At 36.4% G+C, this 15,281-nt stretch overlaps 1 protein-coding gene across 2 annotated transcripts; it reads right to left on the bottom strand.

The window, feature by feature from the left end:
- Positions 1-754: 754 nt before the first annotated feature.
- Positions 755-14,636, bottom strand: LOC104893823 (clathrin interactor EPSIN 2). Of its 2 annotated transcripts, none has more exons than XM_010679961.3 (15): positions 14,412-14,636; positions 14,123-14,244; positions 13,143-13,211; positions 12,840-12,891; positions 9,847-9,926; positions 9,672-9,750; positions 8,519-8,602; positions 8,247-8,392; positions 5,540-5,887; positions 5,419-5,457; positions 5,160-5,255; positions 4,867-5,087; positions 3,731-3,915; positions 1,728-2,496; positions 755-1,636 (listed from the first exon to the last, which is right to left on the bottom strand). In XM_010679961.3, the coding sequence occupies exons 3-15, from the start codon at positions 13,181-13,183 to the stop codon at positions 1,191-1,193; spliced, it is 2,586 nt and encodes an 861-aa protein (XP_010678263.1). In that variant the 5' UTR covers positions 13,184-13,211; positions 14,123-14,244; positions 14,412-14,636; the 3' UTR covers positions 755-1,190. The 2 variants fall into 2 exon arrangements, with proteins under 2 accessions (XP_010678263.1, XP_010678264.1); XM_010679962.3 differs by having other exon boundaries at positions 14,209-14,244.
- Positions 14,637-15,281: the final 645 nt, after the last annotated feature.

The raw sequence follows: 15,281 nt of genomic DNA, 5'->3' as shown, positions 1-15,281 counted from the left end.
ATGACTTAAACCAATTGATAAAGCAAAGCACCATAATATAGTTTAAGGGTTTTGAAGCATAAAGGCAAAGCCACCAACTTCAAGAGGGTTGATTAACGCTTAGGTTATTCAAAAAAGTTAAACTCAATAATAATTAACTAATGAAATCAATCGTACATATGCTTATATAATGGAAATAAACAAACTCCTACTATGCTCACAACAATTCACCAAGTGATTCTACTAACAAAGTTTTAAAGATATAAAGAGTTCTAACCAAACTAGAACTCAACTAAGCATGCTCATGGGTCATGGCACGCCACACTCATTCCTAATAGAACTGGGAATGGCTCATGCATCATCTACATTGCTTCTTGCCCTAAATTAGTCACCATGCACACGTACACTTTTGTAGCAAAGAAACCAAGTAAAGAGCCATGCATCCCATCTAACTGTACTTGAGGAACCTTCAAACCAAAGGCTACTAATTGAGCAACTTGATCATTATCTACTCCTGCATCAGAAACCAACCTCCAAAAACACTAATTTGTGAATGATAGTTTCCACCTGAAAATGTCACTCCCCGTTAATGGGTACCATATGACAGTCAAATGCTGGGGAAAAAAATCCCGCAAGATTCATGAATTGAGACATTATTATGAAAAACGCGACTTTTATTAAACATTGAATTAAACATAAGAGATTCAATAATTCTGTAGAGGAAACCAATTGGCATTTGGCCATAACATGATTCAGAGAGTAGAACACAAAGAAATGGCAGGGATATTATCATCAAATTAATACTTGTTGTCTGAACCGATCAAATCACATCTCAATTCTCTGTGATCCAAGAATATAACAAATATATAAGAAGCCTGAGGGAGGCTAACTCTCGCCATACAAAAAATAGAAAAACAAAACTCAATCAAACAGAACTTTGAACTTCTCTGGTTTCTTTGTCTTCTGATATATAACAAGGTGGATCTTTAATGCCATCACGGGAAATAGAGTACATTGCCAGCATCAAACAGTGAGATATATAAATCAGCACTAATGAAATAGAGAAATCCCGTATAACGATAGGGGTTCTCGTGTGTACTCTTGTTCACCAGCTAAAGAAGCGCGTACAACATGACAGGAACAAGTACTACACAGATCAACAAAATTCCCAATCACTCCAACTCTGAAGATGTACAGAAGGAAGACCACATTCATCGATATGCACCACCATATGGTTGTTGGGGATAGCCACCTCTTCCCATCATGAGATTATAATTATTCATGTTTGAACCAGGGGCTATACCGTTTGAAGGCTGCATCATTACTCCTTGGCCCATACCCATATTCATGCCCTGTCCCACACCTATTCCCATGCCCATTTGTTGTTGATTCATCGACCCATAACCTCCCATCCCCATTCCAACACCAGGTCCACCACCCATACCCATGCCCATGCCCGTGCCCATGCCAGAACCCATCATTGCGTTTGGTGGAGCCCTCGACGCACCAGCACGACCCATTCCAGAACCAGATCCCATGGCCTTTCCCATGGCGACATTGGAAGTAGTTGGAGTTGCACTAGGTTTCTCCATCCTCTTTTCCTTGCGATTTAGGGATTGAAAATCAATACCTATATCTGATAGTGGATTAGCTTTAGCTGCAAGAACAGACAAACACTAATCAGTAATTAGGAAAAAATATTTGATGGCGCAAGATTGAAAAATCAAGCGTATGAGCAATATACTTACGTCCAGAGATGTTCAGGTTAACTAAACCTCTGCTCAATGTATCAGCCCAAACAGCTGACTTAGGCTCAAACTTCACCTCAGCAGGTTGATGTGGAACAAGAGCAAGTGAACTAGTAGAACTTGAGGAAGCTAATTGTAAAGATGTGGGAATGGTTGCACCAGGTTGTTGGAGGAAACCACCCATGAAATCATTATTTTGATGACTTGAACCTCCAGCTGGTGCCTGCGGTGCGAAATTTGAATTGAAAGCATTGGATGGAGCAGAATAGGGAAGCAAATTATGCTGGTTGGATGTCACATCCATGTTCTGAGAAGGACTTTGGGAAAATGATGCTGCTGTCGGTCCTGCTTGGGTCATGAAACCAATGCCTGCTGAAGTGTGCACAGATGGAGGAAAAGCAGTTTGTGGAGCAGTGGCAGGAGGAATGCCTGATGCATGTGAGACCAATGAGGAAAAAGGTCCAGAAGGAGGTAAAATGCCAGCAAGTATATCATTGTCCTGCATCATTTGCGGCTCCTGAGGCAGATATTGCAGATTCGAAGAAGCTTGGAAGTCAGAAGCAGTAGCTGGGTTGAAAGTTGAGCCTGGAAGAGTGCCTGAAATCTCTGAATTAGGAACCTCTCCCTTCGGAGCTACAGTTAGTGAATGCTCTGAACGATTCACAACAGGCTGAAAAGACGATGGAGAGGAAACATTATGGTATTGAGTTGGTGCCTCGTCTGACGGGAAGGCCTTGAAAGGTGAATCACCAAATGGATCTTCAAAAGACTGTCATCAGAAAATTAAAAAAGGAAAACGTGATCCTTCATAAACTACAATATATAAGACACCCAGACAAGCAAGATGACATTGCAGTACTCATTATATCATTAAAAAGAACTACCGAAAGAAACAAATCTTAGTTCCTCTCTGAAATGTAGGAGAAGAACACTGATTAGAAGCATGTCATTTGTTGAAAAAGTTTCCATGCTTAGCTTTCCTCCACTCCAAACTTTTGTCTCTAGAGAAACTAATAACTCAAGTTCACTTATTTTTTCTATCAAGAAATGATGGTTATAGATGAAACATGGAAAAATGGAAAAAGAAAATAAGTTGTTTCCTAATGCAAGTTCTTGATCCGAAAACTTTCAAATTGTACAAAAATACATTCAAGCACAAAGTGATTTCCTGTCCTCAACAGTACTTTTTTTCCCTTGAACAGGTCCTACTTTCCACCAGTCAAAATAATTCTATATGTTTCTTACCCCAAGAAAAACACAAGATGCAGAGAGAACTCAGAGAAGAGAGTAATTTAGTGCGATTAGTATGTGGGTCCTTCGACAGTGGTAAAGGAGCTAAAGGGCTTAGATAATGCAGAATCACCCTCTTCATATTGATCAGCGGTTGTCCAAAAAGTTATTAAATGTTAAAAAAAAAAAAAAAAAAAACTTGTGTTTAATTGATTGATTAACTCTCTTGCAGATTGCAGCTAATCTATTTCCTAGAAGTATTTGGCATCACTTTCCCTTGAATGAACACTACTCTGTCACAAAATGATCTTGACACTTAAGATTGGTGGATCAAGAATAATTGTTAATTGGCATATAAATATTCAAAAGTCAGTTGAGAAAGAAAAAAAGAGAGAAAAAAAGGGGTAAAAGAAAGGGTTCCGAAAGAGAGAATATAAATAAATGGTTGGGATTTAGTGACAAACGAGAAAAAAGCAAGCGCAATAAAAGAAGGATGAAATTCTTTCTGGGACACCTTAAAATGTAGAGTCGAGTTCATTTCAAGACGAAATGAGCATTTCAGGAAAAATTTGGGAGTGAAATTTCATAATCCTGTGACCATGTCAGCACTAAAAGGCATACATGTTAAGACTTCATTTGGGAGTGATCTTTCTCAACTGTCTTCCCATGAAGCTAGATTCAAAGGATATGTCAAATTGTTGTTGACTTTTGATAAGAGATCAATCTTATAGCAATAAAACATAGGGACATTAACAGAACTGCTGCAAGCGTACCTGGTTAAAACCATTACTTCCCGATGCTACAGTAAATGACGGATTGGAAGCAGTCTTCCCAGAATCAGGTTGGATGTCTGAAGAGTCAGATGGAGCTGGCATGATAGCTAACGGGCTGGGTGAAAATGCATCTGAAAGAGAACCAAGCAGGTCCAATTCGGCAGTGTTCGATGTTCTTGCTGGAGCTGTATGCAGAAAGAGAAAACTTTAAGTTCCACTCTTGCATAAGAAATGATTATATGACCAACCAATAAGGATGGTTATCAGACATGTCAAAAATCAGTCCAACCCGAAAATTCTACCCAATCCAGGAGAAGCAGGTTTCTAACAAAAGATTGCGACCCAAACCTACCGGATCAGAATCCGAATCCGAACAACCCAGAAGTTCCTGGGTCAAAACTGAGCAAAGCTGACCAACACGAAAACCATTACATTTATAGCAATATGTTGAAATTATTAAAACTTTCCCGCCAATAATACCTTTACCTACTAAAATTATTGATATTAGCATAATTTTTATTGAACTTAGATATTATAGGTATGGTTAGATTTGGGTATTAATAACTATATTCATTATGACTTCTATTTGTGATGTAGCCAAAAAAAAAAAGTGGAAGTAGAAAGAGTCTTCAAATTTTTCAACTCATTGGGACAACCCGGCTCTAAATGCTTTGTGTCTTTGAGAGCATCTTTTGATCCAAACCCGATACCAACCAACCTCAAAAAATGTGACTCTAACCCGACTTGACGATCTGTCTGATAGATCTAATGGTTAACAATATTTGTAGACTTTGGCTGATGTAAAAAGAGTACTTTGTGTACACCAGGACTACAAATAGTATTCCCTACAAGCAAAGCACTTATATATACAGCTCAAGGCTAAGCAAACTCCCTCTCTCACAAAAAGTTGCACATACTTTGTAGCATATATCACTCACACTCATCTTGTTTATGCACCACTCTGTTAATCTATGACCATACATTGGGATGGCTAAAAGTAGAATATTTCACATCTTATCAGGATGGCATGAATAGATTACACTTAAAGCAAAGCTGCCAGCAATAACACAGAAAAATCAGAATATACCATTAAGACATTCTAAGACATCAATGCAGGTATTAAGTGTGCTATGTACCTGGAACAGAGCCACGCGGGTCGAATTCATCAAAACCATCAGTTACCATATTTGGATGCGATGGAGCACCATACTCAGCAGTTGTTTGACTTGGATTAACACTATTAGGGGGGGATGATGATTGAGGAGCAGCATTAGAAATGGGGGATGATGACTGAGGAGCAGCATTTACAGGGGGAGAAGACGACTGCAGAGCTAAAGTAGGTGGCATTTCTCCATCCCTACAAAAGAAAAATGGTTAGGACTCCTGCAAATTACTATTATTGTGTATCAAAAGCTGTGGCAAATTAGACCTGTCACTGTAAGTAGGGGTTCCAGAAACGCCAACAGCTTCTTCATAGCTTGGAGGAGCACCAAGATTTTGTTCAGAAAACTTACGTTCAATTGGCCTGTAACATAAACCAACAAGACGCCCACACCACAAGGGAAGAAAAGGAAAGCCAAAAGACCAAATTAGAGAGAACAAAATCATCAGCTGGTTTTATAGCATAACGTGGTGAATACAAGTTTAAGAGAACCTTCATAATGAAACTGAAAAGGCAACTAACATACCTTCCATCAGAGTGATCTTCTACTTTAGCATTACTTCCTCTGCAACATGACACAAATATACTTAGTAATTTCATCAGAATGCTTCATATAGATAGCTTATAAATTTACAAAATCAGCATACCGAGCTGAATGACGGTCATCATCATCATAAGCACGATCTCCATCTCTGTCAGAACTCCTACTCCTTGATCCATATTGATAATCATCAACACTTTGAGCTCTTCCTCTAGAGTCATCATCCCCATACCTATCTCTTCCATAATGTTCCTCAGAATCTCTCCCATATCGATCTCCCTCTCTATTATATGAGTCCCCATACCGCCCATACTTCTCATCATCTCTATATCCCCATTCTTTTTCCCTTCCATAACCATTCCGTTCATCATGGCCTTCATACCGATCATCACCATAACCTCCTGAACCTGAGTGTGAACCAGGTCGATACATTCCACCAGATGTGCTGCGAAACCTGTTGAATAGTTCAATGACATAAGTAAATGAAGAGCATTTTCCAAAAGCAGTTTGGTAATACATTCACCCCATGCATAAAAATGAAAGCAATTTCCACCCTACTATGGGTGATCACACTTCATAGGACTATGGTCAGGGCCCGACACCATTGACCTGCAGCAGAAGAAAATATCAACCAACAACTAGACCTGCAATGATCAATAAGGAAACTTCATCTTAACACACGTCAGTGCTGTACAAAATATCTATAGGAAACTTTGTGACTAATAGTTAAACCACAACCAGGGATGCATAGAGCAGAGTCACATAATTCGCTGGGGGTGTATGCGAATTGCGAATTGGTTCGGACATTCCAGTTTGGAATTCGCCAATTCACAATTCGCGGATAAAGGGGCTCCTCCCTAAAATCAAACCACTATGCAGCGAATCCTATTTCCGAAGTCATTCCGAGTTCCAAAACGAATTAGAAATTATGTGACACTGGGATAGAGCAACAGGAACACTAGTGAATACCATAGTCAAGGCAACAAATTAGTACTGCAACTGGAATGAAAAGGCAAGTCTGAGAGCATATGAAACCCTGTATAGTGGGTTGCCTTTGCATCCAAGGGAAACTGTTTCTAAAGAAACTCTAAGGGTGTTTGGGCACACAATTTCAGAAGTACTTCAGAGAAACGTAAACAGTTTTAACACTGTTTTGTCCATTGTTTATTCTCCATCTCTATCTATCCACCTACCTATATAGTATATACTCCCTCCTTTTATTTTTAGTTTCCTCACTTTACTTTGGGGGAGAACCAAGGAGGAAGTACAAAAGTATGAGAGAGAGAAACTGAAAAGGTCAAGAGAGAAATTGAAAAGTGAGAGAAACTAAAAAGTGGGTTAAAGTATTAAAAAGTGGATGACATGGGTGGAAAAAGAGGAGAGAGATGGAACATGTTACCAAAAATAGAAAAAGGAGCATTCTATAGATTAAAAAGAAACAGGCCCAAAAAAAAGTGAAGATTTAAAGAAAAGGGAGGGAGTATGCATATAATAGCTATCTTGCTGTAATATGTTTCTGAAAGTTACTATGCCTGATTTAGATAGCCCAAAATAGTACTATGCCTCAAGATATACTCCCCTAATTGTATTACTTGCTCCACAATGACTTTTTGCACTAATTTAGTAATTTTACATTGCACTTTAACCATTTTATTGAATTGAAAATATTAAGGGTCAAAGAAAATTGACATACATACTGAGAAAGCTTCTTAATAATAAGGATTTGGACCATAGGATTTTCAAGATCTAACTAGTCTTAGATGCATTGCGTCCTCAATTGTTTATTTGAAAAATTATTACTTTGCCCACTGCTTACTTGCTTCATTCAATTGGATCAGGCTCGAATTATATCCTTCGCTCTTCTCCCTTTTCTTTAGATTTAATCCTTAATGCTAGATCTGGAGCAATTACCCCTATTCCCAAGGAGTTCTAAAAATTCTTGTTGTAAATCCGTTCCGATGATCAATCCTCTTTTCTAGACACGTCAATATTGAATCAATTTAACGAACTCCAAAAACAACACTTTTCGGATGATGCATCAAGACAATGGTTGTTATTCTACATAGCATGGCTTAATGTTGCCTTAAATGGCTCACAATTGTTTATTTAAACCAGATATAGAATTGTTCTATAGGTTCTTTTTCAGCCTAGTTATGATGTTCATGCGCAGTTACATGTCGATATTAGAAGTTCTGAACGAATCAATCCCCTAATTTTGCATCTTTGAATTAGTATTCCCCACCGAAATTTTCATTGTCATAACAAGTTCAAAACCTATCCAGAATTACACACTAGGAACTCATTAGTCATTCCTACTTGAAAGTACCTCAAAACCAACAAAACATGCCTTCCGGAGTAAGTTTAACTAGGAGATATTTCCATAGTCAAAACCCAAATTTCTTTAGGTCAGTGTTTAAAATAGAAGCACTATCAGTAAATCTAATGAATACAGAAGTAAAATACCCAAGATTTCTCAAACCACAAAGACTAAAAAATTCCAATGTCTGAAGGTTTGATCATTCCTAGATTTAAAAAAAACTGCATTGTCTATCCACTTTATCCAAGGTAGAAATAATCAAAAATAGGAAAGATACTATGCTAAAGAAAAGGATCCACCAAAGAGATAATCCATATATAAAAGCAAATTAAAGGGTTAGCACAATGCATTCTGCAAGATCATCAAAAAAATTCATACGATATAAAGCTAAAAATTATGACAATTGTATTAAGGGAAGAGTTGAGCGTGAATCAATATATGCAAGTAAAAGAACGGCTACATCCCAATACAAGAAAACATGGAAAAAATGACTCACTTATCCCTATTAGAAGCAGCCTTTTGCCGAACTTCTTGTATCCTTTCTTTGTCATTCACCAAAACCACAAGGCTCTGAGATTTCCTTCGCACATTGTTTCCTTGATCCCTCCCACTGGAGTCTATATATTGAAAATCGGACAACGTCTGCATAAACAAATTTAAAGCATCATAAACAAGTAAAAAGAGGGGCCCTTTAGTAATAAACTTTTAACTGATCACAAAAATGTATATGATTGTAATCAAAATAAAGAGCCAGAGGTTGAATCTTACAGATATTTGGTAAGCATGTTCTTTTATTTCATCTATAACACGTTCAGACCCATGTGCCACCAAGTACTCCAAAACTGTCAAAGCCTGAAAGCATCAATGATCAATAGAAAATTCACTCCACACAATACAACGAAAGTAGCATCATTAGACAAAATACAAGTCTCTGTAAACCACCATAATGCGAAAACAGTAGGGTAGGGGGGAAACTAGGATGATCAAAACCTCTTGAAGTATAAAAAGCTGGCATAGTATGGTAACTTTGTCTGCTTTCATCTTCCTTATTGTTTTCCTTTGAACTTAATACCATAAACTACTTACAAGTACTGCAAAGTGCAAACACAAGACAATAATCTCCAACCCCCCCCCCCCGCCTCTGGTTTCTGGTAAGCAAGAGTTCAATGCCACAACCATTATTTCACCTCAAACATGTTAGCCTCTCTCAAATAATGTTCTCCAACCCATGAAATAAAAACTCTACTGTTCCGTTAATTAACACCCACTTGTAATTTATTTTCAACTTCTTGTTCCACAAAATGCCGTTAGCTGCAATGAAAATTACGGCCTTCTCAATACAAAGTACATTACGTGACGCTGACTCGCCCGCGTTAGAGCGTTTTTATATTCCGTTACACCTGTCACTTCTCAGAATTGGCCAAAAACTTGCAACTGGAAAAAACAATTTGCATACACGATAGAAGGGAGAAGAGCATGACTTGGGCTTTTAAGTTGGATAATGTATATGAGGTAGCGTTTATTTATATGAATAATACAATAAAGCACTTCTCACTTATGTTATAAGTAATTATTCATTCACCATATATATGATCCAAGCATATAATAGGTTTGGTCATATTATGTTGAAGGTATACTTGGCAAACTTCGAATGCAAAGTTGTAGTTAAACTCTCTTTATGTGATTCGTTTTTAAAAAATGCCCGCCGTGTTAACCACGTTCTGTTACAACTGTAACAGCAAACGCGACGGCATCAGCGATTTTCTTCCTTGCTCCAACCTCCCTGACATATACCGCCAAATACACTCATGATTGCCAAATAGTTGAAAAAATGCAAGTCAATAAACTAAAATCAAGTATTCCATCAACTAATCAATCAACAATACACATGAAGAAAGTTCAAATTGCCAAGTTTCTCTACCTTGTAAACATGTCGCCAATTCTTGCCAGTATCATTTAACCTCTTCCATAATATTGCCATGATCATTTGGTATTCATGACTGCATAATTACGCAAAATTCACCAACTTTAGCAATTTTCAACCAGAAATTTTGAAAAAGAAAAGAACAATTTGGGAGGCTATTCATGTGACTTACTAATTTCTTGTAGCTTGTGCTACGTCTGCAAGAAGTGATCCATGAGGACCCCAAGGCTCATTGCTAGTAGCATCAAGAACCTGTAAAAGCCATCACACCAAAAAATGACATCTTGATGGAATAAAATAAAAAGGTTCCATAACATACAGGTCGTTTTGTAATAGATTCTGAACTTGCTGTGCGCAAAATGTCATTATGTAAAAGAGGGAACTTAAAAGCATGCTGTGATGTGCATTGCAGACCGTTATTTTGCCATATTGTCCATTATACTCGGAGATTGAAACTGCTATGCATATTGATACAATTGAATTCACATATAAGATAAGATCATACTCATACTTTTAGTCACAATTGATAATCTGTGCATTGTGCTCCCAGGTGCACAATGAGAACTATGCTCCCGGGAGCATGAGAACTATGCTCCCACAATACAAAATAGAACATTTACGAAAACAAAATTTAACTATTGAAGTAGAACATAGCAAGAATTCACTTACGAAAACGAACATGAAACTGTTGAAGTGGAACATTACAAGAATTCACTTAAGAAAACGAAAATTTATTGTTTGAGTGGAACATTACAAGAATTCAATTACGAAAATGAATATTTTATTGTTGAAATGGAACATTTTTACAAGGGGACAAACCTAGTACTATATAAACATAAAGAAAGGTACAAAGAACAAGTGAAAAACATATTTTTAAATTTAAACAATGAACATATACTCTATATTTTTGTTCATCAATTCAATTAAATGTTAAAACATATAAATGTAACATGTACTATATTAGGACTAAAAAGGGTCTAAATATAAGACTTAAAAATACTCCCTCTCCCATATAATATAAGTCATGTTTCCTTATAAGACATCCCAAAATATAAGTCCCATTTCTATTTTCAATCAATAATATATGCCGAAAATACCCTCATGAAAATAATTTAATTTCCAAAATGTTCTCATGATTTCAGCTCCAAATACACCATTATTAATCACAAAATGGATATTTTACCCCATTGAACTTCTCTACACATTGAATCGTACAACATTAAATGTTCAGTTTTTATTTTTTGTTAAAAAGAGAAACACAATGTAAGTGTTTCCCAATGAAAATGAATCTATCTATCCAACATAGTTCGAAAATACGGTTTCGGTTGCGAAAACGGTAACGGATTCGCTAGAACAAAATGGATATGTTTGCCGCGGACCGCGTCGCAGTTGTCGTGGACGAATCGGATATTATAATACTTTTTAGGCTATTTAATTTTTTTATTAATTTTGCACCAATATTAAATAAAACTTAAAAAAATTAAAAATACGGAGTTTAAAAAAGTGTGTATAAGTGAGTAGAGATAATAATTCACTTTTCCCGTAAAAAAAAAGTAGTTAAAATAAAATTAAGAACATCAATCAAGAAGAAGAGCATGATTTGGCAGTGGGACATTAGCTCTTTAAGAGAAAAAAAAAAGAGTTGTATACAGCTGTAAAAGTGTACTGCATCATAAAAATAAAAAGAAAAAGTTGCACACAGTGGAGTAGCACGTGGGGTTCCTTCCCACCTAAAGTAAACACGCTGTTAATTTCTCTTCGTCCTCCTTCAATGTTCATCCTCTCTCGTCGCTTCTCTCTCCTCTCTACGTCAAAAAATATACCCTTGGTAACGGAATCAAACCCCCGAGCAAAAGCCCTAACATTTCTTTTTGAGAAATCACATATTTCATCTTCAATTGGTAGATCTCGGGTTTGTTTCTTTGGAAAAAAAATCTGAAAATCGCATCTTAGAACGGGAAATGCAGCCGATAATTCTTAGTTTCGGTTGGAACCATGGTGTCAAAACAAGGCCGCATCATATCGTATCTCCCGTGTCGTAAAGGTTTTTAAATATACCGAACCGATATTACCCGCATCGTAAAGGTGTAAAAAAACCGCATTTTAGGCGGGTTCTAGGGATATCTCATGGTTTAAGCCGATATTTGGCGGTACACCAACCGCATCATCCCCGTTCCCGCATCACCGCAACCGTAACCTAAACCGCATTTTCGAACTATGGTTGGAATGAACGAAATCTCAGTGTATATTGAAAAGACGGTATGAACCTATCGAATTCGGTTCGCCAAAGTTGAAATCTGTTACAACTCGGGTGAACCAAATTGATACGACGCGTTATTTAACACCATGCTATCCAAATAAAACAAGATTTCACTTACTTTAATTGTCATGTAAAAACATAATCATGACTTATATTAGAACATATTTTTATGGAAAATAGAACATATTTTTCACTAAAAAATAAGCTTTAAACGAACTTTTACTGAAATAGAACACTTGCTTATCGAAAATACAACAATTTTCAAGGAAAATAGAACAATTTTCAAGGAAAACTTAACATAATTTTGTGCTCAAATATAAACTTAAAAAGAACGTTTGTTGATATAGGACATTTGCTTATTGAAAACAGAATTTTCAAAGAAAATAGAACAACTTTCACGGAAAATAGAACATATTTTTTGCTGAAATATGCTTAAAGCGAACATTTGGTGAAATAGAACATTTGTTCATCGAAAATGGAACAAAATTATTGGGTGCACCGTGCTCCTACAAACATAAGGGTGAGAAGGATTCATGTTTTCACACAATTGTTGTTTAGAGCTTTTAATCCCCATGCAGCATAACAAGATAAGGATTTAGAAAGTAACTCTAAAATCAAATGAAAGGCACTTACAAACATAAGGGTGAGAAGGATTCATGTTTATCTTCTTTAAACTAGTTTTTACTAAATAATAAGAATGTGCATCTTTCTTCATGGAATATTTGGTAGATTACAGAAAATCTAGTTTCAAATGCACCTTAAATACAAAAAAGACGTACATTTTTGTCAAAAGTTATGCACATAATCCTTCTCAAAATCTTTTCGAGCTATAATCTAAAGAATACTTTCCCTATGAAACGGATCAGCAACACAAACTCAGTCAAAGATCCAAGGAGAGTGTTTACCTTCTGCTCTACCGAAGGAACTTTAAGAACTTTCTTGTTGACCTCCCTCTTTCTAGCAACACAAACAAAAGTTTCCAATTAGTTAGCATGTACCACACTATAATATAATTAATATTAACAGAATTGTAACAGACACACTTGCAAACAATGTTCCAGAGGTCAATTAGCGATTGGCAATGTGCATGTCTAGGGTGACAGCTTGTAGGTAGAGAGTGTTATTCAAGTAAGAGGCTAATAATTTCTCAAATGTCCAACGATTTTCTCCATAAAGGAAGCAAGGAATGAAAGTTTGTTATAACTTACAAGTCTCGAATGGTTTGGTCAAAGGCCTTCTTCATTGACATGCTCTAACTCTCTTGTCTTCAGTAGATACTGCACAGAAAATTGTTTTTACATACTACTTAAGCACAAGAAAAAATGATCACGCAACCGACCAGTGAAAGTTTTCGAGCACAACACTACCAAATAAATGCAGACCATGCAAGAACAAATGATGGTGGAAATTGGAATAACAGACTACCACAAACTACACGGGTATACAAAAATGAAAACATTTACACAAATAATTAAGATAATCTTAGAGAAACTTAACGAGCATCAATTATGGTGAACTCAAATAACATTTACAGCTTCAACGAGGAAAAGCCATAGCCAAAGCCTCAATCTAGTGAATGATACAGAAAACTGAAAAGATAAAAGGATTAACAACTTAAAAAAAGAAGTTCGTCTTTCATAACAGGCTTATACAGAAGGAAGGCAACAAACATGGAGAAGTTTTCATAAAATCGGTGTCCGATTACCATCAAAGATAAAACCCTTGTCACTAATACTGCATACCTCATCATAATTGAATAATTATTTCAACAATCCTCAATTAAACTATGCGTTACTCCCTTCTATCTCAAACTATTCTAGAACATCTTGTATTTTTTAGAAACTCAATACATAAGTTCGGGACAAAATCGAAAGTTCCTATCACAAACAAGCTGAATTTCCTTACCCATCATCCTCTAAAATGAAATCCCAGACCTCCCTACAGACCATAACTCTGATGATCCTCACTCGTACCTGCTATTACCACAACAAAACACGCTTTCGATGAACCGAAAGTCCGTACAGCTCGTGGATCTTAAACTTACAACCCATATAACCCATAATTCTAAAGTCACATTCAATCATTCCAACAACCACCCTTAACTTGTAATTCAACATTCAGACGAATAATTAATGACCCACAAACAATCAAAAGAAATAGCATAAAATAAGGCAATTAATGAAATTACCAGAACTCGAATTCTGGAACAGTACCCAGCAAAATCAAATGTAAATTAGGAGAAAATGGGACATAAGAAAAATGGAGAGGAAATACCAAAGCAGCAGATCAAGACCCAGCTGAATCTCAGCGCTGCATGAAACGAATAAGTCAAAAATCAAAATTTTCAACGGAAATAACCAAGAAATTGGATCTTAACACAGTCAAAGAAATGATGAAAAATAGAATTTTAAAATTATAGATCGGAAACAAGGCCAAAAAAAGGATTAGAATATTAAGAAAAAAGAAATAGACAAAACCTGATGAAATCGCTGAGGAAGGTCAGATCTGACTGCTGAGATGGTAGGAGAGAGAATAATTTGTTTGATGTAAAAAAAAAGGGAAATACAAAGACAACTTTTATTTGGTGAGGAAGAAAGGAAGAACAAACTCTTAGTTTCTTTTTTTCTCCGTGCTGACCCCCGACGTTTCTACGAGTTGGGAGGAAGATAGAAATGGACAGAGCGAGACAGCGCACCTTGCACGCAGAAATTTTAGGAATTTATTCTTGCACTTTATAACATTATTAAATTAAATTAAGTCGCATAATAAGAATGAAACGAATTGCACAATTTCATAAATTCTAAATATAATAGTGGTAAATGGCACACAATACAAAAAAAAAAAAAAAGCTTACAACTCAATCTATGTTTGCAAATACTTCCTTGTAAACTACATTTGTTGTACTTGTACGCACACCGTGTTCTTTATCAAAGGGAAGGATCTTGAGACCATTTTTGTTCGTAACTCTGGACACGGCAACATAAAATTGATCATGGCTGAAAACAGGTCTCGAGAGAACAGGCTACATGAGACAAAGATTTTCCTAGACTTTTATTTATAGTCATAGCAAAACAAACCATACATTAAAAAGAAACTGGCGTCTCTGAAATCTGATAGGAAATTTGGTCGAGTCAGACGGAGTGAGTGTCATTCTTAGGATAAATACTTTTTCTCTAACATTACTTCCAGAAATAACAGTAGCTTCAATAACATGATTGCCTAAGTGTTTAACGATTAACCTGGTGTCATTACATAATCTAGATGTTTGATCAACATTTCTTAGAAGCATAAATGGCGCACCAACCTTTAATCGTATGCTATGATTTGTGAGACCGGAGCATCTTATT

The sequence above is a fragment of the Beta vulgaris genome, chromosome 5 (assembly GCF_026745355.1).
Source record: "Beta vulgaris subsp. vulgaris cultivar EL10 chromosome 5, EL10.2, whole genome shotgun sequence".
NCBI classification, from domain to species: domain Eukaryota; kingdom Viridiplantae; phylum Streptophyta; class Magnoliopsida; order Caryophyllales; family Amaranthaceae; genus Beta; species Beta vulgaris.
This window is presented reverse-complemented; position numbering and strand designations above follow the sequence as displayed.